Genomic DNA, 24,628 nt, shown 5'->3' with positions numbered 1-24,628 from the left:
AGTGCTGCCATTCTCCACTAAAGCTGTTGGGTACTGACGTAGCAGTCAGCTTTATCTGCTCATTTAAGGGTTTGCTTTCTTTGCTGTTCTGTGGCTGCTGTCTTAGCTTGCACTACATTGTCGGTTAACACTGTTCTCATGTTTCCTTTCTTTTGCACCTTGTTGAGAGAGTTGTCAGTTTTCCTTTCAGGAACAGGAGCCTGGCCTTGTATCTAGATTATAGCCTAATTTATTAACTCTGCTTTCTGATCGTTTATCAAGCTGAGCAAATTCTGGCTGCCGCTTGTTCATTGCATCTACATTTTCATGAAAAAAGTCTTGAAACTGCAGCATCAGCTTTTGAATTTTAATAATGAATGCAGCGGCATCTCTCCTCGTATTGTTACTTCCAGAATTTGGCCAAACATTTGTATGGTTTTGGAGGAGGGAGGGAACGATACGTGAAGGAGAATGGGATGGTATCACAAAAAAAGGGATGAACTGCAATGCCCTAAATGACTTTGTCTAGTCTTTCCCTCTCAGCTCAGCTTGGGCAATAAATCATCATATATAGGAAAAGGTAAGGCTTCACAATTTATTCCAGACAGGAAGAGTACAGCCTTGAGATTCCCACTGTACAACTGAAATCCCAGACTTGTGTAACAAGAACTAACTGCCCTCGTTTGTGTGAGTGTGGCTAGATGACACGGCTGCTGAAAGCTCCAGCAATTACAGCTTGGCCAGCCTTCAGATGAATAAAATGCCAGAGTAGGAAGGGTGAAATGTTAGTACCAGCCTTGGATTACTGCCATGATATTTTCCACTACGTTGCAAGGACTCCAGCTTCCTAGAGGAATGCTTTGTTGTCCTCTGCCACATAGTCATGAGTACACCTGATAATAAAGTGTAGCCTGAAACTATGTCATCAAGTATTTTAAAACTTCTATTTCTGTATATGCAAACTAGTTAAAGGGCAGTTTCTCTGTAGTGTAGGATCTGTGAGTTGACATCAATGTAAGAATCCCTGAGCAGACATTCTGTAAATGCTATTAGAAGTGGCTCATAAGCTTTTTTTATTGCAAATTATATTCTCAGTTGTCCAATCTCTTTGCTTAGTTAAATCCTCATTCCTGCTGTTGTGGTCATTGTAAAATCCCTCTACTTTGGAAGCAAAAGGACAGTTTGTAAAACCTGTTTGGAGGGAGGAGAGGGGCTTTTTTTAGGCCTTGGCTTCAAATCATGTATGGCTGCTAATGTTATTGCTGAGCAGATGCTGGGTGTTTCTGATCTGTTGGAAACAATAAAACTGCCTCATTACAGTTGCATAAAAAGGAGGGAAATGAGAGGGAAAAGAGATGTTTGTTTCTATGCTATGAATTACTTAAATTCCCCAAAAATCTGGAGTGTGGCAGCCAGGGAGTGATATGAGTTTGGTCTCAGCAGTGACAGTATTAACAATGTTGTACATTACAGGATTCTTCACATAACTCAAGGCTTCCAAAGAGATTTTGTGCATGTGTTAGAGATACTGAAGCCTCTGTAGGACAGAATACATGAATCAGCCCAGTAAAGTTTAAAAAATACTTGTGTTTCTATTTGTAGAATGAATTACACCAACGTGAACCAGGAGGCAACAAAATATTTGGGCTATTTTATAAAATGGCAAAGCCAAGGTTTTGGCACTCACATCCCTTCTGAAAAATCCAGCCTGATTTAAAAGGCTGCCTTTGCTCTCTTAGCTAATTTTACTGGTTTCAATATATGGGTGACTTAAACTTCATTTATACAGCTCATTTGAACAGACTAAATGGTCTGAACAAGATCTTGCTATATGATTTAAAAGGTTTCAGTAGTTGGTGAACTTTAATTCTAACATTAAAGGTGAATTAAATAATGAATAATGAGTTTAAATACAGGACTTTGAGAATGTAATTTTCAATTTTCATAAATCAGGTCTTCAGTAAGGGTTTAATGCAAACATAGAATAGGCACCCACATAAAGTGTATTTTTATTTGGACACTTCAAAGTACAGATATTTGTTAATAGGTAGCAATACCAAAATGTTTCAAAGAAATATTAGTGCTCAGTAAGCATTGTGTCGATTGGAAACTCTCATGCCAGTTTGTTGCTGTTAAGGTTTGTGTTTGAGAGATGGTTGACAGTTTCATCAGTGGGAGGAACAGGAGGAACTTCTCAAGGGCTACTGGAGCATCACCGAAGAAATTTGTGTACAGTGGAATTGTCGCTAGATGCTATTTAACTGACTCAGTTTTTGATGCTCCATTTTGTCCCTTCCCTCAAATTTTTTACGATCTAGGACAGTTTCAATAATACTCAGTGAGAAACAAAATTAAGGCTTTTGCTAGGCCCACTTGAATTATTTAGCAGCAAGTTCAAAACTACTCTGCTGTGAAACTTCCATCCCTACAAATTTGTTTCTAATGTTCTGGTTACTCTCCTGCTCTGCTCTACTCCAGCTGTCCTTGCATTGCTCTTCCTTTCTACCCTGTCCTAAGGATCTGGAGTGAGGGCTGGGCACATTGGATGCTTGGTGGAGAGATGCTTGAAGGCACAAATTGCTCTCATCTCTTGCATGCTGAAAATACTTGAGGGGATGGTCTGCACTCAGGTGCCAGGTGTGTTGGATCCCAGAGGGGAGAAGATACTTCCAGTAGTCATCTTGCTGTGTTTTAAGGCAGGAAAATAAAAAGAGCCTTGTCTTGCCAGAGTACGGAATGCAAACACTGCTGTCTCTTGTTACTGCCTCCAGCGGGGAAAGGACTTGAGAAAGGGACTTGGTCACTTAAAAGTGATGTGAAGGTCTGGTGTGTGGTCAAGGCTGAAAAGATGTTTATAGCTCTGGATGTGCTGCTCCATTCTACAAAGCAATGAGATGGTTAGGTGCTGCTCTGTACAAAAGCACATGGTCACTTCTAGTGGAGCTGTGGCATGTGGTTCAAAACCAGCAGCTTTGATAAATAATAAAAGAATACAAATCTGTAGAAATAATAACATAAATGGTCCCTATGGAGAATGCAGCTTTAAGTGAGGAGCCTAACCAATTGAAGACTTCTTCAAAATGGGACAACTTACGCTGTGGTTTGTGTACTTGAAACAAGTCTGGAGGAGACCCCCTAGATATCACATCCCACTCTTTGCCATCACAGACACTACACAGTATGGTATCCAGGCTGGTACTAGATTCTTTTCCTCCTTTGGTACTGGAAGCCTGTTCCAGGTCCTCATCCTGCTGATTGCTAGAAATCCAAATAAAAACTTTCTCTTAGCTAGTTTCTACCCACTTGTTTTTGTGTCAGTGCTGCCTGTTGGCTAAATCTTGTAAGCATTCTGCTGTCAGCAGCTCTGCACAGAGAGGAATCTTAGATTAATAGAGTGCTCCAGGAACCTTTTGTGGTATGCAGAGATAGGACATAGTGCAGAACTTCAGTACTTCTGTGACAGTCATTGGTTTTCAGAGGTGGGTCCAAATGCTCAAGGTTTTGCTGATTGTAGTGAGGATTCAGTTCATCAGTGGTCTGTCATAGTTAGACTTGTATTTTGTCAGTGATAATTTGGCTTGTAAGGGAGGCAATTTATTTTGAAGTGCATCTGCAAAGAATCTATTGCAAAGGGAAAAAACAGCTGAGGAAGAAGGAATTGTTTGCCTGCCTAATAGAATGATCTTTAACAGCATAGGCATTGACATTTGAAAGGAATAAACATATTTTCTTTTTTCCAAATGGCTGCTCTTTGTAAAGATGGCTCACTTGTTAGTTCACTGTCTAAAAAGATAAAAAGGAAATGTTGCTTATCTGTCTGTCTTGACTGATGGGTCAATTGCAAATATTTTTGTCCAGTTAGAACTGGAGGAGAAAGAATGAATCATTCTTGTCAAAATCACTTTAATTTTTAAAAGCTGCTCAAGCTTTCCAAATGTAATTTTTTTCCCAGCCAGGTACAAATGCGAGATCGATATCAGCATCCTGGAACTTCATGTTGTATTCCTTGACTTTCTAAATTTCACTTGTTGAGACAACTAGGCAGCCCTTACTACTAATTAATAAATCACTAGGATTAAATGGTGCAGTAAGAAAAGTAACAGGAAAGAAAACAAGTCGACTGTTCAGTGGATTTGTAATACTGGAATGTTTTTTGTTTTTCTGTAACAGTAGGAAATTGCTACACCCACAAAAGGTCTATAATTTAGTGTGTTCTTCTGTTAGTAACTACATCTTTCCTCATGAAGAGGAATCTGGAAACCTGATACTGCAACAAAGACAAGGAAAATTGTCATGTCACCGTGGATCTAATCATTCCTGTTATTACAGTAAAGCTTCACAATCCTGCCATGGAGAGCATGACATACACATACTGCAACAAAGACAAGGAAAATTGTCATGTCACCGTGGATCTAATCATTCCTGTTATTACAGTAAAGCTTCACAATCCTGCCATGGAGAGCATGACATACACAAGCATCTGAACCCTGGGAGCTCTGACCCTTTAATGACTGATGAAGTTTGGATAACCTTTGGTAACCTCAATGACTACCTAAAATCATGGGATAAAGCCCATTTAAATTAACACAAGCATTATTTACGTAAAGGAATGAAATACAGAGTGCTCTCATGTATTTTAAAAGATGTAGGATAATAAGAATTTGACAATGACTTCAGGGTTTGTAGTAGAGATGGTATAACCCTGTAGTCTCTTTGTAGTTCTGCTGGGGACAAAAGGAAAAGCTATGTGGATTAATTTGAAGATTTTGTAAGGCAACTGGAGAGAGTAACCCGTTTTATTCCTGAACTCTGGAGCACCTGAGAGCACTCTTCCTCTGTTGGAGAAGAGAAAAAGGTATATTTTACCAAGGAAATCTTATTATTTCTCTGGTGAGACATAAAAAGCAACTATATGCACTTGGTACTTAAGGTTGCAGTGGTTGTGATCTTTTCAGAGAAAATTGAGAAGACATTACTTAGTTTGTCATGATGAGCTTGTTTCTGAACTGCTGGGTTTCTGCTGAAGTTCCTAAAATGCTTTTGAGTCTTCTCTGGGGAGAATGCTGCTGCAGGGTAAAGTTCAAACAAAATTCTCTAATGAAAGATGATGGTCTAAAAACACCAAGAGATGATGTAGATAAGCATGAGAAGGCAAAGAAGGAGGAGGATTTGGTAGCCAAAGGAAGTGCTCCAGCAAGGCTGAGTAGAGTCTGGAGAATCCCTGCCTAACTTCAGAAAGTGAATCAATCCTTTTAAACCCAACTACTTGGTCACCTCTCCAGATAAAAGAAAGCAGATGGGTCCTTTGGGAAAGGAGATCAACGTTAGGGAACTACTTGGACTGCCACTTACTAATTCAAATACTGGATTTCCTCAATGAGCATGGTAATATAGTGGTAAAAGATGGGGGTTGTTTGCATTTGCAGGCAGCATGGATGTCATGCTAAAGCTGCTAAAAGGGAAGTAGTTTGCCATTTCCTTATGTGTAAGTTCTATCACTGTTTTTCCATTTGTGTTTGTTAATTTTTTTTTCCTTAATAACTAATCCTGCTCTATACAGTCTAAGTGTTTTCCCATTGAGATGTTCTGCTGAAGGATGGGGATCCAAGCGCTTGGAGTAATTTATCAAGGCAACCTGGAATACCTACAGTCATCTAGCACTAGTGCTGGGTCTCCTGATGGCAGTCTGTTTAGCGTATCAAGAGTACTGAATGCTTCCTAAACTGCTTACTGAACTAGTTGTTTGATCTTTTTAGCAGGAAACCTATTGTTTAATTTGTAGAATTGCGTCCCAGAAGCTATTTCCTGTCCAATTAAAACAGTGCCCCCAGTTATACCAAACACTGCACAATTTTTCTATTAAAAGGTTTTTATTAAGAATGAAATTCTGAGATTTGTTTTTTTTTTCTTTGAAATGTATTTAAAATGGTTAGATCTGATTCTCTCATTAAGCATTTTTGGCCAAATAAAAAGTCCTCAAAAGCTCTGGAAGCCATAGCCAAACGGGACTCCGAATTGCATTTCCATATTCTAAAAGGCAGTTGGAAAGATAACTGTGTGGGAAGGGATCCACTGCAGGGAACAGTCATGTCCTGGCAATGAGGATGGACCAGATGACCTAATTTCTCTTTTCCATTAGAGTTGCCTCTGATTCCCCAACTAGTCATGCAATCACATGACTGACAACAAGGATAAAAAATTTGGAAAATATATCTCCCAGTGTAACAAATAAATTCTGTTATTCTTGATTCCATCATCTTGCAAGCACTGATTAATCAAATGCCATGGGGTCCTATATCATTATGTTGGTCTTTTAGATGAAACCCTTAAAACTGACTTGCCATCTGCTCTGCCTGAAATTCAGCACTGCTTCCTCAGCTGCATGAGACATCTACTTGGTGCAGTTGATGTGTGAATAGAAGCAAGACTTGAGAAGAAGAGCTCAAAGAAGCAGTTGCAGGAATAATATACTCTATTGCCCTGTTTTAATACTACCCCATACAACTTACATACAAGATTTTGGAAGTGCAGCATTGTGCTGACTACTTCTCCATTACCATACCTTGCACACATATGCCATGGGCTTGCTGTGCCAAAGTCTGCAGATGGTTAGACTGGCCTTAAGATGGTTTTTTGCAGCTGTTTATAAATCAGTCATGACGTGGCTGTCATGAGCCAAAGGACACTTTTTTTTTTCTTTTTTTTTTAACCTTTCCCATCACTTGGTGCTTCTTGGCTGAACAGGCTACCTGTTCTCCCTCAGCCAGGTGGCCTAAGGTCTTGTAGTGTCAGATCTTCCCTGCAGTATGAAGGATTTTGGAATCAGCATTTAGATTATTATCAGGAGACAAGCCTTTGAAATACATTTTATTAACATAACCTCATGCTGCAGAGTTTGTACATGAAATCCTATTCCCACTTAGTGCATCCCATCTGTAATCATTCTCCGTTAACATTATTCACATCATACCTACAAACAAAACCAAACACGAAGGCCAAAGAATCCTGACTGTAGCATTAAGGTGATAATGGATTACAAGAATGCACTTAGAAACACCTGCATCTAGGCAGAGAAGTGAGGGTGTACAAGACAAAGAACTTTAAATACACAAACCCTTAAAACACTTTGCTGTTTTGATGGAAACTACACAAAACCACTGTATTGTCTGAAATAGGATGTTTACCCACAAGATCCTTGACAACTCTGATTTGCAATTACTAGCTGCATGCTCATCTAGCCAGCTGAGATCCAGGAGGAGTTTGCTTCTCAGATCCACTTTGGAAGAACTATTGTAAGGTTGATTTCCTCCTTGGTAAGAGAAAGTGGAGTAGAGTACATCTTGCTAGAACTGTATGTCATATACTTTCTACTACTGCAGAAACCAAGGGTCTCTGCAATGCCCAATCTCTCCTGACCTCTTGTACCTTATTTTGTTAATAGTTGTGGCTTTCAGTCTTTTTCTTTAGGTACTTTGGGTTAGAGGATGTTGAAAACCTGTTTTTTAGATTAGATTTATTGACTACACATTTTATGGGGCCTTCTGAAATAGATGTCTATTACAGACTTACTTCAATGTACAAGACTGGACAAGTCCTGTGTTCCTTTGGCCCTGGTAATCAGTTCTTTCTTACTTGTGAAGCCAAAGGAAGCACTCTTTCCACCCTGACACCTGTAGGGCCAGAGCCAAGGACAAGATACAGGGATGTCAATTGTTTTCCATGCCCTGCATTCTTCTTCTAAAGTATTTTCCTGTGCAAAGCAATCCCAACTTCTAAAACAATGAGAAAAAATATTCAAGCTCTCAAGAAATATAAATAAATACATGTGTATTATAAAAATATCATTGCTTAATGAGAAAAATACTATGACAATGAAGAAAGTATAACATTTAGAAATGAGGAGTGTCTGACTACTGAGGGATCTTTGTGGGAGGAGTAACCAAAAATTAAAAATCTTACTTTTAACAGCATATTTCCTGTCCGTTCCTGCTTGTTTTTATCCTTGACTTTGTGAAGTTTTTCCATGTTTTCCTTTTCCAAATGGAATAGAGAGATTGCTGCTGTTTGGGAAAACTGCCTCAGACACCTATCTCACTGAGATAAAAGTAACTAGTAGATGGAGTTTGATGTATTTTTGTTTGTTTTTCTTCCTTGTCACTCAGCTTTCTTATCCATTTGCACCCACCCACTCTCCAAACTCCTATTTGCTATTAGTAATTTGTTTACTTGCTTTCTTAATTCAAAGATCCTTGGCTTAAAAACTCCACACATGGCTTCTAAGCAGTGTTGTGGGATCAATCTGAGCCTTACAAATTACAGCAATCCAAAGGCTGTGCTGAATCATACTTCCTGCCAGTGGTATCTGAAGACTGTTTTCATTAAATTGGAATTGCTGGGGTACAAAGCTCCAGTGGCAGCTTGTCCTCCTGGGCCATGTCTCCTCTGCTGACAACCAGTTCCTGCACTGGATACCTGTTCTGGAGGATCCCTCTGAGGTCAGAGTTATGTGGTCTATTTAGTCCAACACAAATCCATACTGCCTTTGAAATCTTCCGCTGTCTCATCTCTGCTTATCCCTAATGCCCCTCTTGGGCTGGCATCAGACAGCCTGAAGGCAAAACCACATGCAAGGATGAACAACTTTCCCTTCTCCCTCTCCTGCCTACATGCTGACCCCTACACCACATGGTTCCTCAGGAAGAGAAATACATGGGAGGAGAGGCCAGGAGCACTCCTTCTCCCCATTGCAATGCAAATTATGATGGACAATGTGGCTACATAACAATAACCCAAATACAAGGACGTTTTAACATCCCTACTTGTCAGACTCAATCCAGGTTTATTTGTCTAGACTGCACTGGATTCTGGATCTGGTCTTATAATGTTTATTTTTGGCTCAAAGTGAGTGACTGGATTCTCACTCATTAGACTGCATGATCAAAGTCTCATTAGGAGTAATATCTTCCAGCAGTGAAAGCTCTTGAGTGTCAAAAGCAAACTGCACAAAGAGCTGTATAAAAAAGACAAAAATTAAGATCTGCGCTAAGGAAAGAAGCTTGGTATCTAAGCAGAAGTGTCAATCCAAATGACACCCTAGCAGAACACAGGGATGGTCAGCAAACCTGTTCTACTACAATTTCAGGTATTCTGCATGATCCAATTTCTTACTACCTTCACAAGCTGGGCTTATGGGTGAAACAAAATTTAAGCATCAAAAGGCAAACCTTGTTTACAGTCCTCCCATGGTTTATTGTGTGGGAGGCTGTTTCTGTACTGTTCCAGAATGAAATGTCCTGGTAGTGATGCCTGTAATCAAGAAAACAGGAGAACATGAGATTAATGCAAGAAACAAGATGAGCTGATAATTAAACACAGAAAATTAGTTCACTAAAGAAGTTTAACTCATTAAAATGAAACAATCTAGAGCAAGAGTTCTATTACTTTCAATTGAGAAGTCAAGTGGATTTGGAATCCTCTCTTCAAAATTATAACCTAAAAGATGCACCATATTCATGAGAAGTAAAAGGAGGGAAAATAATAAGTAAGAGAACAAATAGTTTCTGTTGTGCCAGTGTGTGTATACTGAAACATGTATTTTATTTGAAAGTATTTTATTATATATATTTACATGTATTTGTGTACATTTATATACTTACTTATGAGATTTGACCATGTCTGCTTGCAGAGGACTGACTCATTTCATGTTGTATATTAGTTATAATCATATGCTAACAACTTTTGGTTACTAAGGACCTAGGTTGACCCCATGCCAGTAACCACACATGATTAGCTGTAACTTTGCAGTCCTATGAGGCACTCCTGCCTTTGCATAACTCGGATTTCTGGACTCAAATGGGGACAGAAAAAATGTTGCTAACATTTTGTACTAAATACATTAATTATGGTGTTTTGGGTGAAGAAAACCCAAAACACCATAATTAGAAACCACATTTGACACAGTAATTACTGGTCATGTTGTCTGGAAAAAACATAAATAAAAGTCTAAATCCTTAGAGAGAAACTCCTCTTTTCTGAGTGTTCTTGTATACAGATAAGAACAGCCAGTTTACTCATTAATTAAATTTAACTTTGCAAATAGCCCATTTGCGCATGGTTTAAATTATGATAGGAACAGTAAACAGCACAGTAAAACAGCAATATAAAAGGCTAATAAACTCATACAAAATAAAAAAACTGCTCAGGTTTACTTACTACCATATATGTAGTATCTTTGCATTAATAGGAGCAAGACAAGTAGTACACATTTAACAATCTTACAAAACACCTCCTCATACTTAAACTACTTTTTCTACATTGCATAAAATGCACACACACACTTACAAAGTACAGCTGTTCATTCATGGCTTCCTACTTTACTGATTATGACTTTTTATACCTTAACATCATGCCTGCATTGCTCTTATCATTACACAATGCTGTCAGCCACTAATAAGGCAAATATTTTAATAAAAGCAGCTTAGTTTCAATAATGCTTTAGAATCATAAAACCACTAAGGCTGGAAGGGACATATGGAAACTACATGGTTAATATCTCCTCTCAGAGCAGGTCCAACTTCAAAGTTACAGGTTCCTCAGGGCTGTGTCTTTCAAACACACATAATGCTAAATCATCCTAATACTCTACAAAGCATTCAAAACATTAAGGCAGTCAGTTGTTCTCACTAATCCACTAACAAATACATTACAGCTATCCTTTGTTAAAATTACCCACTGTACTTATTTAATCTTACATAAAAGCAGTGTTGCTGGGGTTTTTTCTCTCAAGGCCTTAGTTTCTTTTATTTTTATACTACTTAGTTTTATTTTAGACCCTTTATTGCAAAAGTCATTAAGTACAAATACGTTTGTATGGTCAGTGGTGGTGTTTTCATTATTGGGGAACAGTCATTGCATTCTAGAGATTGGGGCTTGGTGAATGATTCTTTTGACTATTGCTTAGATACTCAGAAAAGCCAATAATCTGTATTCCTAAGGGAAAAAAGACATGGATTTGTATCAGCTGTGGTAAATGAGAAAACTTGTCCAACAAACGCACACTAAAATTCAACTGGTTTAATTTTGTTCTAATCACTTTAGTGTTGTAAAAGGCCCTGGAAAGTGATGTTTTCTTTAATCTCTGTATAATTGCTTCAGAAACAGCAGCAATGCATCCTTACTTACGCTGGCTCCAGCAATGTTTCTCCTCAAAACACACAGAAGAACTGACTTTTGACAAAAAGGATGGTTTAATTTGCAGTGGACAGTCTGCTGGTCTGACTGATTCCTACTGGGAAATTACTCCTACAGCAAGGCCTCTGCCAGTACATCTGGAAGATGCTGGTACAGACATCTGATCAGTCTGTAATCCTGACAAAGGTACCTAAGCAGGATTACCACTGTTACAGAAGTCCAGAGGTCTTATGCAGACACTGCTGCCCTCAAAATGGAAAATGTAAGTGGAGGTCCATGGGATCCCACCACAAGTGTTACCACGTGTGTCTCAGTTTTCTCAGTCAGCTGTCTTGGACAACTCTTCCAGACAATACAGAAATCCAACTGTAGACCTCAATTCTGCATAATTATTTATGCCTTCCACTCCTTTTTTTTACCTGTATTTGTGAACACAAATAAATTTTTTAAATCCAACCAGTCAACAAAATAAACTATGAATGTACCTAAGAATTCGGTGCAATTTAATTATAAACACAAAGATAAACCATATTCAGCATCACTTAACTGGCCAAACTGTAACAGTTTTTGTGAAGCTCAGAGAAAAAAGGAAAGGAAAAGAAGGTATCAAGGGGACAAGAGCAAGAGCAAAAGCTCCGATGGCATTACTGTTTGGGGTTTTTTTCCCTTAAAGTTTTTCTTGGTCACCTTATTGTCCTCCTTATCTTTCATGGCCCTTTTTATGACCTGTTTCAGGCTCCTTCTTTGCCCTGATCCCACAAGTCATCTTTTCTCAGCAGCCCAGATAAAGCAAGAAAAGTTACCCACTGCTGATATATGACAGCAGAGTAAGTTTGATTCAGCTGAAGCCAGGTACCTAAGTAGCAGGATCAGAATTAGGCTTCCCCTGCATGACTTAGAGATATGAACTGTATCCTTTGAACCACATTCTTGATGATATTTGTCACACATTTCCTCAGCAACTTCAAAGTATTTGAGTCCTTTAATTACAGTGCTGCTTACCTACTATCTTAACTAACAGGTATTTGCTCAGAACAGACATTTTCGCAAACACTTCCTTTATTATCTCTTCCCTCAAGTGCAAAAATAATTTACAAAAAGCCATATTAACATCCCTGGTTAAATATAAAGCAGTATTCTTTTGAGAACAAAAATATTAAAAGAGTGATAATCAAGTATGAGTTTCTGTCCTAGATTTGCAGTAAACTCTGTGCCTGTACTTTCTCATTTAGGGATCTTAGAAACTTCCTGCCTACCAGTTCTTCACCAATAATAGTTTGCAGACATGTGTGAGAAACATGAGCTTGGTGTCAGTTTTCACAAAGAAAATTACCTAAGATAATAACTTAAAAATGGGTCTAGCACTGTGCTGGTTTTAAGGTTATTTCCCAGTCCTTTTAAATTGGTGCTTTAAGTCAGCAGGTGTATAATTAATATGAGAACTTGCCTCTTGCATTGCATGTTTAATATACATCAATATCTATGCTCTACCATTGGAAAACTGATTCACACACAGAAAGGTAAGGAGACTTAGATAGAATCTCTTTAATGGTACCTTAAGTTAGTTACAGTTGAAGTATTTTGGCCAGTGGTTTCCCTACTGTGCCCCATGAGCCACTGCTATGGACTCTGCAGAATCATATGAAAACATGTTTTTAAGTAGAATTTTAATAAAAGGGTACAATAAGCTTTCAGAGTTGACTGCACTTCAGTGGTCCAAACTGTTTGGAGACTCCTGACCTAGTCTGACGTTTGTGATTACAGAATTACCAAAGTGCTCCCCGCTGCCTTATGATGGCAGAGCTGTGTTACCAGGGCAATCTAAGCTACAGCTCAGGGAATAATACAGTCAGTGGCATATTTGCTGACCCAGAGGGCAAGTTTCTCAAGGTTCTTTACTACCACTACACAGAATAGACTTCCAACCAAACTACTGCAGGTAGACCAAGAGAAGGATAAAGAGCCTGCACAGGTGTAGAAGGGAATATGCCTTCTAGCAGCACTGTCCTTCAGCAGAAGTGTCCCTTGGAAATGCCCTTCTCACTGTCTTCCTGTGCTGTGTCCTGTATCAGATCTGGCTAGTGAGCAAATCCCAGAGCAGTGTAAAGGGGCAGGGCTGGGGAGTGGCAATTCTATGAGTCACATGTCAAGCACACGGAACTGGAAGCCCTGCAGTGGAGAGAAAGGAGGCACCATGAAAATGAGACATCAAAGGCATATAAATAAGAAGACATATTAAAAAAAAAAAAGTTGAAATCTCAGATGATGGGCAGGTGACTCTTGAATCATCTTAAGCATCTTAAGCATCTTTGCATCATCTTAAGCAGTTCAAATGCAGCTCCTTCACGAAAGCTCCATCATGAGGTAAGTCTGGGTAACCTGAACCTTGACTGTTGGATGAAGTGAGCCAGTGGTGCTCCCCAGCCTGACATCAGTATGCTGTCTACAAGTCCAACACACATGCAGGCCCATTCTGCAGTGGTGAACTGCTGTCCCCAATGCAGGCTGCTCATAGGGATTTCCTTTTCTTTTTGGAAACAGGTGACATGTGTGAGGTCTGGTCACATGAACATTTTGACACAGTGTTCATAGCACCAAGACATTTGGTGAACTTCTTTTCTTTGCAAAGAAATTATTTAAAAATAAATCCTCTTGGTCTCACTAACATACTCAGGAGAACTATTTTGTCTGAAAGAACTGAGAGGACTTGGATCCAGATTTCCTGCTCAGTGCAAGCACTTACACCTATTCAGAGTGTGAAATACTTGCTAGCCCGGAGCAGTAATGTTTCACTCTGATGTTGCTCACATACCAGTGACCTGACGGGGTCAAAAATAAGTAAGGAGAATGAAACCTCTGAACAGGTTGATAGCTTGTAGACACTAACTACTGCAGCAGCTCAGCAAAAATCCACCTGCATTCCTCCAGTTCTGGGGCCAATGGGTTCATTCAGTCAGTGGTGCAATTTACAGTAACTCTGCCCTGTCCTTCTGCTGCAGTCACCAGGTCACTACACAAGATCCTCTTGTCCTGGTCTTTTCCTTCTGTTGAAGCTTTAAGATGGTGCCCAGAGAAGCATTAAGACAGACACATGACTTCCCATTGTACAGAAGAACTGCTGCAACATCCCATCACAGCAATTTTTTAAGAGCATCAGGTTCTGCAAGAGGCTCAAGTTCTCACCATGAAACTCAAGGAAAATGCAAGGTCTTATTTTGTTGGCTCAGGCATTTGTCTCTTTTCAAGCACCTCTCAATGATGCCACATTCACAAGTGTGGTCTACTACAGCTCTAATTCGGAATAGCAAGCAAAGTCTAATGCTACATTCCACGTATTCCATGAATTGCTCTGTATTTAAGATATTGCCAAAAAACCCCTAGAAGGCACAAATCCATTCCAGCACAGCCTTTTTCTAGCCCACTCTTTTTCTGTTTCTTTGTAATGCAGATGGTACAGAATTGAATACATTTATTTTCCATAGCATGTTGAAGTCTCCACTTACACTGAAATGCCAGGTTGCCAACCTAGTTTGAGAGGGAAAAAAAACCAGGAGCACCACCTTTCAACTCTTATTCATGAGAATAAATCTCACTTGTGAAGCCACCGAATAGTGATTTCAGTTTGCCCAGAAGAGTTTCATATGTCTCTTATAAAATTTCCCATACAATTCTAAGCCTAAACAGGGACTGTTCATGTGGATATATAGACAGAATGTGTTTATATACACAAATGTAGAATGAAAGCAGTTTGCATAAGGTAGAATGCAAGCAGATCTTTCCAAACCCAAACGTGCAAATTAAATCAGTTAATTTCTTTTTTTCTTTTAAACTATGGTAGGTATCCAGTTGTCCAGCTGTCAGGTTTTGCTTGGGCTCCTAGAGTACACTGGCAGTCAGTTCCCTCTATGTCTCATACACCAAAACAGCACAGCTGGAGACTGGCCCACATTTCATTACTTTCCACAAGGTCCACATAAGCTGCCTTTACATTAACAATACACCTGGAATAATGCCTGGTCCTAATGTCTGATCAAAAACGCCCAGAAGAAATACATTTACCTTGTACTTAGATTCTCTTCTATTAAATTTCACACCACATAAGCTTCTTCTTAGGAGAGAAAAGAGAATCAGTAAAAATATCTGATGTCCTCTGAAAAGCAAGAATTGATACCAGAGATGTTAACTTCCACCACTGTCTGTGACAGCTGTTGTGTGGGTAAGAGAAATCACCAGAATACATGTTAAATCATCAGGATGTATTTTAGAACCAGAACATAGCAAAACCTGGGAATTTGAAATTAGGGCCAGTTCTTTTCTTTTTTCTTTTTTTTTTTTTTTTTACTGTAGCCATGAGTGTTACCAAACAATTGCACTGGTGAAAAGAAAATCTGATACCAAATAAACAAAGCCAAGAAATGGATCCTTTGAACTTAAAAGGAAGCATGTTGTTCTGTGACATTCAGACATATAATGTGATCAAGCAGAAGAGAATATGTCTCTCCATTATACATTGCAAGGTCTTTTCAGGCTAAATATTGTGAAGTGTGCTCAGTGGAAACAGAAGCCACATGACCTGTTAACATTTATGCTAACAGAACTGTCTAAACTACAAAAAGTGATTTAGGATGAGTTTTAAAACTGCATCTTGCTTCCTTTTAAAGTAGTGTCACAGCTCTTGTTCTCTCAACGGGCTGGGATGCCTGTGAAAGTATGAAACATCTTGCCAGAGTGTATCCAGAGATGTCTGTAAAGGTGAGAAAGGAATGTCTGAAACTACCCAGAAAATCATAAAGATAAGTGGTTTATATTCATCATCCTGCTGTGGAACACAAAAAAACTCTGGAAAGTTCCTGAATGGCTTTGCCATTGACACCTGATGAATCTTAAATACGTGTGTCCAGTTGTAAGATAGTAGTAAGCTTTAAATATGGAAAGGTGTTTTCTGTTTGCCTTAAGATCCTATTAGGACAAAAGTGCACCAATCAGACGTGAGAAGTATGTTCATTATTTATACATAAACATATACCACCTTTCCTAAAAACTGGAAAGGAAGAGACGGAAGACTGGCAGCACCATCTCCTGGCAGATAAAAGAAATAGGGACCACTTTGTGTCAGAAAGCAGGGCCAAGTAATTTCTTTGTGGATTTTAAAAAGACTGTAGCAGGAAGTAACTTCACAAGAGTATATTCCCTCCCTAGGAAGATTAACTTTGATATGCTTCAGGGAAGAAAAGCATTATGTGTTATTATAATTATGGAGAACACATGCTTGCAATAAAGAAGAACAAATTCAGGTTGCTTCTGCCTTTAAAAACCTCTCTCATGTTGGTCTCTGCTTTCCTTTGTGATGCAGTAATAGCAGATTTCAAAACTAGCACAGCAGGTAAATCAGTCCAGTTGCAGCACATTTGTGTAGTTCTGGAAGACCACAGAAGACCATAGAAGTTCCTCAAAGTCAGAAAATATTGGAATATGTATATTTGCAGAGTTGTAGCCAAATTTCTGTCTTGCTGAGTAGGTAGGAGAAATGTTGGGAAATGTACTATAAACTCCTGGGTCACTAATGTGGAGTGCTATTTTACATATTTAGAAAGTGACAATAGGCCAAACAGCGCTAAGTAAGGGTGAGGCCTTTGAAGTAAGGAAAAACTGTATGGGAAAGAAAAACGTCTACAGAGATAAAAGAGGAGACTAAGTCAGATGATCTGGTGAAATACAGATATGGAAGAGGACAGAGGAGAAAACAGAGCTAAGGAAAAGAGGAATTACAGAAACTTCAGAAGTGGTATGCCACAGGAATCCAGATCTCATTGATCAGCAAGAGGGAGAAGACAACTTCAGCAATCAGACCAAAGTGTATGAGTCTTCTGTCTGTTAACTCTTGCAAACCTGTTCCTGATGTTAGGTCCTGTGTTCCATGGTGTGAAACAAACACGAAGGCCTCCTTGTGTTACATAAACATGGATGATGTTGTGCTGTTGGGTTTTTTTTTTTTTTTCTGTGTTTTGGAGGTTATTTCTCTTTGAGAAACTCTCAAGTGCTTTTAAAGATTTTTTTTTTTTTTTTTGCAGATGATCACAAAAGTGGAAGAGACTTATTAACTCATTCATTCCATCCTTCTCCCAAAGTATGAACACTTCTTTTAAGTTCCTGCACTTCCCAGGACTTCACGCAACATAAATTCAAAAGCCACATGTAATATGGGTTTCAATAATTCCCATGGGAAAATATCCAGCTTTTGAAGCCTACATCTCTCACATGGGCGGGGAGGAGCTCTGCTTATCTCTTTAGCTCAGAACCAAGATCAGGACTTTTTCCTCAGGGGATCATTTACTCTTCAAACATTCACAAAACAAAAGTAATCCACCATCTTCCTCCAGGGCGTGCCACAGAAATCACCTTCCTTTCCAAGCAAACTACTAAACTGTATATGTTATTAATCACTCTGGGTAGTGGGTTTACCTCTTTTAGCAAACACTTGTTCTTAAAGGAACCCTTCTGAACAGGATCAGTTACCCAGCTAGCTGTCACCCCACATCTCCAGCTTTTATTATTAACACAGGGAAGCACATTCACTGGCTAAGTATATTAAATTCTTTTGTTTCTTTTTTTTATTCAATGTGCTGTACTTGTGCTATTCCTCACCAAAACACACTATGTGCTGTTTCCCATTAATTTATAATCATATCCTATGTATTTATCATATCCTTGCTTAGTCCCTACTCATGTAGGAACTCAATAAAATGGCTCAAATTCCTTACTGTGGGAAGGAAAGAATGCATTTCCATTAATACTGAGTATCAACACCCTCCAAAAGTGTTTTTGTCCTGGATGCAAATTTATATTACTATATTTATATATTGATATATTATATATACATATATATATAAAATATTTTTATATTTGTATATATTTATATTTTAATTTTTTTATATTTCTATACTTTATGTTTGTATATTTATATATTTATATAAATATAGATATTTATATATTTATATTTATACAAATATAGATGATATATTTGTATAAACAAATAAAGATTTAAAAAAAATCACACTAAGACATGCCATTACACTAATCTACTGATACTAAATAAATTATTGTTACTAATGTGGAATTAACAATATTGCTAAATCAATAACGATTTTCATAATTACTAGATACTAGCATGCAATTATTAAATAGCAATAGTCTAAACACTTTAATCTAACAAGTCCCATTGTGATGGGCTCTGTCAAAACCCAAATAACAGTTCTAGAACCCTAAAAATATTTACAGGCAATCAACTTCTATTATTAAAGTGTCCTTCTGAGATAAGAAGTAAATGGAAGAAACAAACATAGTCAGTGGGAAAATTCAAGTGATAAAAAGAAACTTTTTACCTGGCTTTCTGTATCTTCCTTCACATGTTACAAAACAGTGAGAGATAGGATAGTTCATCCCTCAATTAAAAAAATGGATCTGTACTGGGACCTCTGAAGCCTAATACGTGATCTGAAAATTGGGATAAATAGTTCACAGTAAAACAACGCTATTCCAAAAAATTCCATTTAAAGTTGATTCTAAGACTTGCAGAAAGATCCTGCAATATTAAATTACATCTCATAAAATGGCAAATAGAAATTGATGTTTAGAAATGCTATGTATAGCCTTCACCAAATACTCACGATGATGAGCACTTGTTTAGTTATTAATCTGAAAAGAGATCTTGGAAAGCTGGTGAAGATCATCTACCCGAAACTTCAACTCTGTACTCAGCGGAGGTCAAAAATTATGGAAAGTCACTGGAATCAAGACATGGATAGAGGAAAATTATTTATTACTTACTTCAGAATGGCTTTACTACATCCAAAACATGCCAACAAACAAACCCAAAAACCAGAAAACATTTTAGATTAAGCACAAACATGGAATAATCACACACAAGGGAAGACTAACCAAAACAAGACATTTCATTTGGGAAAAAGCCCCAGTCAAATCTGTAACTGAGAGGGTTATGGCAGATCTCATGAATGACATCAAAGGAAAGAGTCATAAAATGCATAAACTCAATAAATAATTTTCAAGACAATCTGATATAATTTCAATTATCTAAGTGTATCAGGTACCAGAAGCTGAAACCCACCAACCAAACTGGCTACAAAAACAGCACCGAGACATGATAAAGCCAAGGTGGAAAACCCAAGAGAACTTCCTGAGTCTGTGTTCCTCTGCTGAAACACTTCATCATTTGCCTTATCTCTGATCTATTTCAAACTGAGATGTTGACTTAAAAAGAGGTTCATTAATTAAGAATACACAAAACAAACAATGACAAATTCTTGATGCTGTTCACCCAGGAAACTCAAGGATGCAGTAATTCTAGCAGTGCAATGAAATTCTAACTGTGGTATAAATCCTTGCTTAAAATTAAAACTTTATTGGCATCTAAGAAGTGGATTGTATCAAATGATACATTATTTTTTTTTAATTGTTTCTAAGGGAAAGCTGGAGAACTAGTGCCAATTAAAAGTGACACCTATTCTGCACAGACTACTACAACTATAATTAGTGCATATGTGGGAAGAGATATGATTTACCAGGGAAAGGTCAACAAGGGTTTTGTCAACATTATTCTTGCAAAGAGAAGTCTTGTCTTATGAAATCAGATCGAGGTCTTTTGAATGTGTCAGCAATCACTTGGATAAGAGGGATTGCAGAGATAAGGTATGCTGAGATTTCTGAAAGACTTTGAAGACTTTCTTGCCAAAGGCTCTTAGATAGGCTAAACAACCACGGGATAAGAGCATGGATAGAACTGCACTTAAAAGACTAAGTACATGGTCAGTTTTCACAATAAAAGGAAGTCACTAATGCACCTTCACATCTCTGCACTTATTCATAAACAATCTGAATAAGGTGAGGAGTGACAAAGATTGCTGATGATATCGTGTTATTCATAAAAGGAGAGAAAAGGTGGGGCTGAGAATTGCAGAAAGATCTTCCTCTATTCAGGGCTCTTACACTCACACTGATGCTCCACCATACGGGGGACACATTGGCTCTGGCATAGGACTTTACAGGGACTTCCAGGCTCTTCTGAAGCCACAGTCAGACCCTCTGTGTCACCTGGAATAGCACTGGACACCCACATGGAGGCAACTGAACAGAGCCCTCAGTGCCTGGCAGGAAAACGACAGATGGTCATGAAGACAGATGGATGTAAAGTCATGCACATGAGGAAAAGACAGTCCTAAATCACATGTGGAATAATGCTATCTGAACTGATCACTACACATCAGGAGTGAGAGCTGGGAAGTTTAATGTTATTTGTAGGACAATGCCAGCTCAGTGGAGATCAATAGCACATTGAATATCAGAAATATTCAGAAGCAATGTTGACAACAAGGTAGGGAATATTGTTATGCCACTTTATAAATCCACTGTGTGTCTCTGTTGTGAGCACCATATGTAATTCCAGTATCATCATCACAAACAGGATATAGCAGAAATGGTAAGTTCATAGAATAGCAGCAAACAATTCCTTGGAAAAAAGGAGATTTCACTTGGACTTGTCAGTCTGCAAGAGGAGCCTTACCAGACTGCAAGGGGATTTCATGGAGGCTATGCCATGACTGGTAGAGAGAAGGCAAAATTTATGTACTGTACTTTCCAAAGCAAGAAGCAGAACTGGGTCATGAGATAGTGTCACAAAATGTCAAGTTGAAAGTAAGGAAAGTGATTGTTTATATATACAGTGGCATTGTGGAACTCCCTGCCACAGGATGATACGGATGCTACAAGTTTACAAGCAGTAGGTCACAGAAATCACATAAATTGCATAAATCACAAAATGGGTATGTTTGGAAGTGACCACAGTGGAGCATCTGGTCCAGCCTCCCTGCTCAAGCAGGGCCATTCCAGAGCACATGGAACAGGATTGTATCCTGGTGGTTCTGGAATATCTCCAGTGAGGGAGACTCAACAGCCTATCTGGACAATCTCTTCCAGTCACTCACACAGTAAAGAAATTCTTCATGGTCAGGTGGCAATTCCTGAGCACCAAGTCAACTGAACATATGCATGGAGATACAGCAAGGGCTGTTAACCTCTGATTTCAGGAGTCACTAGATGCAAACTGTTGGAAGTGCAAGGCAGACCCACTGGAAGTTTCCCCAGCGATTTCACCTCTTATAATCTTCTCATCCTTGGGGACAAGAGCTAGGAGACACACTCTTGGTTCAAGTACTATATCTGCCTTTATGGTCTTATGAAAAAATGAAAAATGAGTAATTTTATTGATGCTATTTAAATATTCCAGGTTAACTAATGAGCAGAATGGGCAAGGGGGACACTTCTCCATTTTTGCCAAGTACATCACTTGTAATCATCTTTGCCAGAGGCATATGCAAAAAGGTAAGAGATTGAGCTAATTCTGGAGAACCTTGACTGTAACACTACAGCACAGCTGTAACTCAAGTACATTTTCTGTGCTTTTATCTCAATAAGGCATGCTCTTTGGGAACAGTTGAGTCATGGACCCATCGTTTATTTGTACTAAGTGCCACAATCTGCAGTTGAGCTAAGGAAACTACACAAAACCTTGTGAAGTCACTGAGTAAGTCACTCACAGGGGCTGCAGAGAAGTTGCAAATGCTGCTGTGAGTGGCATTGCTGAGCATGTGAGATCTGAAAGAATCAGGGTCCTGTCCAGGCTGGTCCACACCCCTCGCTGTCCCTGAAGAGGGGCTGCAGAACCCGGAGCCTTCTCCTTTTCCAGGAGTCTGTTCCCACTCCGGGAAGACCATGAGGGGGCTGTGGTGGGGATGTCTCAAGAAAGCAAGTGCCCTCAGCAGGAGCAACAGCACTGCCAGGAGGTGGAAGGAGCTGATCCTGCCCCTCTACTCAGCCCTGGTGAGGCCATATCTAGAGTGCTGTGTCCAGTTCTGGACCTCTCAGTACATGAGAGACATGGAGCTCCTAGAGTGGATCCAGCAGAGGCTACAATGATGATTAAGGGACTGGAGCATCTCTCTTACGAGGAAAGGATGAGGAAACTGGACCTGTTCAGCTACAAGAGGTGACTGAGAGGGGACCTCATCAATGTATTTATCTGAAGGGAGGGTGTCAAGAGAATGGAGCCAGGCTCCTCTTGGTGGTACAAAGGGATAGGACAAGAGACAAGGGGCAGAAATGGATGCTCAGGAAGTTCCACCTGAACATGAGGAAGAACTTTACTGCGCGTGTGATCAAACACTGGAACAGACTGTCCAGAGGCTGCGTTGTCTCCGTCCTTGAGTGTATTCAAGAACCGTTTGGATTCAGTCTTGTGCCATATGGTCTAGGATAACCGTGCAGGAGCAGGGAGGTTGCACCAGACGCCTCACAGTAGTCCCCTACCCCCTGCCACAACCCGTGCCCCATGCAGGCAGCGCCCGCCACCTCACACCCTCACAGTGCCCGCCACCTCACACCCTCCCCTACACCCTGCCACCGCCCATGCCCCATGAAGGCAGCGCCCGCCACCTCACACCCTCCCCTACCCCCTGCCACAGCCCGTGCCCCATGCAGGCAGCGCTCGCCACCTCACACCCTCCCCTACCCCCTGCCACAGCCCGTGCCCCATGCAGACAGCGCCCGCCACCTCACACCTCACGGCGCCGCAGCGCCTTCCCCCGCCCCGCCCCCAAGATGGCGGCCCCGCCCGCCCCACAGTGCCCCGCGCGCAGTGCCGCGCTTCCGGGTGCGGGCCCAGGAGGGCGGCGGGCCCGGCGCGGCGGGCGGAGGGCGAAGCTGCCCCGAGCGGATGCGAACGGGCGGGCGCGCAGTGCCGGAGGAAGCCGCGCCCGGACCATGAGGCTTCGACTGTGGCTGGTGCCGGCCCTGGTGCTGCTGTGGGGGCCGGGCGGGCTGGAGGCGCTGGGGCACTCGCAGCGCCCGCAGCGCTACGGTGAGGGCAGGGCGCGACCACAGCAGCCGCGGAGGGGGGGAGGAGAGGGGAGAAAGAGGGAGAGACCACTGCGGCGGGGCGGGGGGAAGGCGCGGCACCCCCGCACGGCCAGGTTAGTTAGCGATGGGTGCTGTGTGGGGCTGGGCAGAGCAGCCCTGGCGCTGAAGGATCGCTGATGGACAGTGTCTGGGGTTTCTGCTCTCTGCGGGGAGCCGAGGAGACACCTTTGTTTTCACGCTCGAGGTCTTGTGAAGAGTTTTCCTCCCAGGAGTTTGCGTTCTGTTAAGGCGGGACAACCACAGACTAGGTCGGGTAGGAAGGGAGCGCAGTGGTCATCTGGTCATCTGCCCCAGTCTCCCTGCCCCTGCAGGGTCATCCTGGAGCACATTCCGCAGGACTGCATCCCGGCAGTTCTGGACTGTCTCCAGTGACGGAGACTGGCCAACCTCTGTGGGCAAAATCACCTCAATGGCTTCCCTTCATGGTTCTGTGTGGAGAGTCACCGTCAGAGAGAGCCCTGAGCCACTGGAGCTGGAAGTGACCTCTCGAAAAGCTTGACACGGAGGAGAGCCACTGCTTTATTTAGCCTCTGCAAACAGTTTTGCATCTAAGCTTTTGCTTTGCAATAAAGAACTTGCAGACTTTGGTTTGATAAGCAAAAGCCTATTACTGAGATGGCAGATGGGCTCTTGCAGGACGCAGCGGCCGTGTGTTGCCCTTGAAACCCATGTCTGAAATACTTCTTGGGTCCATGTCTTTGCTCCATTTTTTTCTCCTCTCTGTGCCACGGTTCCTCATCACTGGAGCAGCAAAATTTTTGTTGCCTTTAAAGGCGTTATCTGGCCTTTGCATGAAAACCCCTGGTTTTGAAAATCAAAGTTGCAGAAGTGATTTTGTGATTAGTTCTGTTGCTTTCCTTGAGCCCATCACTACGCAGGATGGGCATTCACATGTGATAATGCTGACATTAATGCTGACATTGAAATCTACAGCTGAACTGTCTGCAAACAAGTCTCCAAACACTATTCTAGTGATTGATCAGCTGTGCATTCACACAGAGATATTTGTCCTGTCTCCATTTGGTGAGGCCAGCAGTGACTGCCCCAAGTCTCCTTTCTTAGCTTAGATCTCTCGGCACATGTCCTGACAGGCGTCCAGGCTGCACCTCTGCCCTCTCTCCTGCCCCTGAGGTGGATGTGTGGCTCTGTGCACACCTCAGCAGTTGGTGGCTGCAGGAACCTGGGAAGGATGGGGCTCAGTGGTGGATGTTCCAGGAAGTGTAATAGAAACAAAACAAACAGAGCGTGTCCTTTCAACATTAGGCAGGTGAGGGAGGTCCTGAGCAGAGGTTGCATCTTGAGCTGTCAGATCTTCATGCCTTCCAAAGGACCTGTCTGCTATGAGTTTTGCAGTCTTTTTCTGACAGCTTTTATGTTCTTGGCTCATGTACCACCATGCCTGGACTATGAACTATTCAATTTTGTGAAATACTGCATGGAGGAAAACGTCCTTTCTTCTGTTTCTAAATTT

The 24,628-nt window shown here is 40.7% G+C and overlaps 1 protein-coding gene and 1 long non-coding RNA gene across 2 annotated transcripts in view; one reads left to right on the top strand and one right to left on the bottom strand.

Moving 5' to 3' along the window:
* Positions 1-18,967: 18,967 nt before the first annotated feature.
* Positions 18,968-22,598, bottom strand: LOC146440269 (uncharacterized). Its single transcript, XR_014851100.1, has 2 exons — positions 22,549-22,598; positions 18,968-22,489 (listed from the first exon to the last, which is right to left on the bottom strand). It is a non-coding gene; the product is annotated as an uncharacterized LOC146440269 (long non-coding RNA).
* A 273-nt stretch (positions 22,599-22,871) lies between these two features.
* Positions 22,872-24,628, top strand: part of ADAM17 (ADAM metallopeptidase domain 17) — a 35,582-nt gene continuing 33,825 nt past the window's right edge. Inside the window, exon 1 of the mRNA XM_085056833.1 lies at positions 22,872-23,098. Within this exon, the coding sequence (XP_084912959.1) occupies positions 23,002-23,098 (97 nt within the window). The 5' untranslated portion in view covers positions 22,872-23,001. The remainder of the gene's footprint in view (positions 23,099-24,628) is intronic.

This window comes from Lichenostomus cassidix, chromosome 3 (genome assembly GCF_008360975.1).
Source record: "Lichenostomus cassidix isolate B80296 chromosome 3, HeHo_3.0, whole genome shotgun sequence".
Taxonomy (NCBI): Eukaryota; Metazoa; Chordata; class Aves; order Passeriformes; family Meliphagidae; genus Lichenostomus; species Lichenostomus cassidix.
Note: the sequence above shows the minus strand (reverse complement) of the source record. Positions and strands in the feature narration are given on the sequence as shown.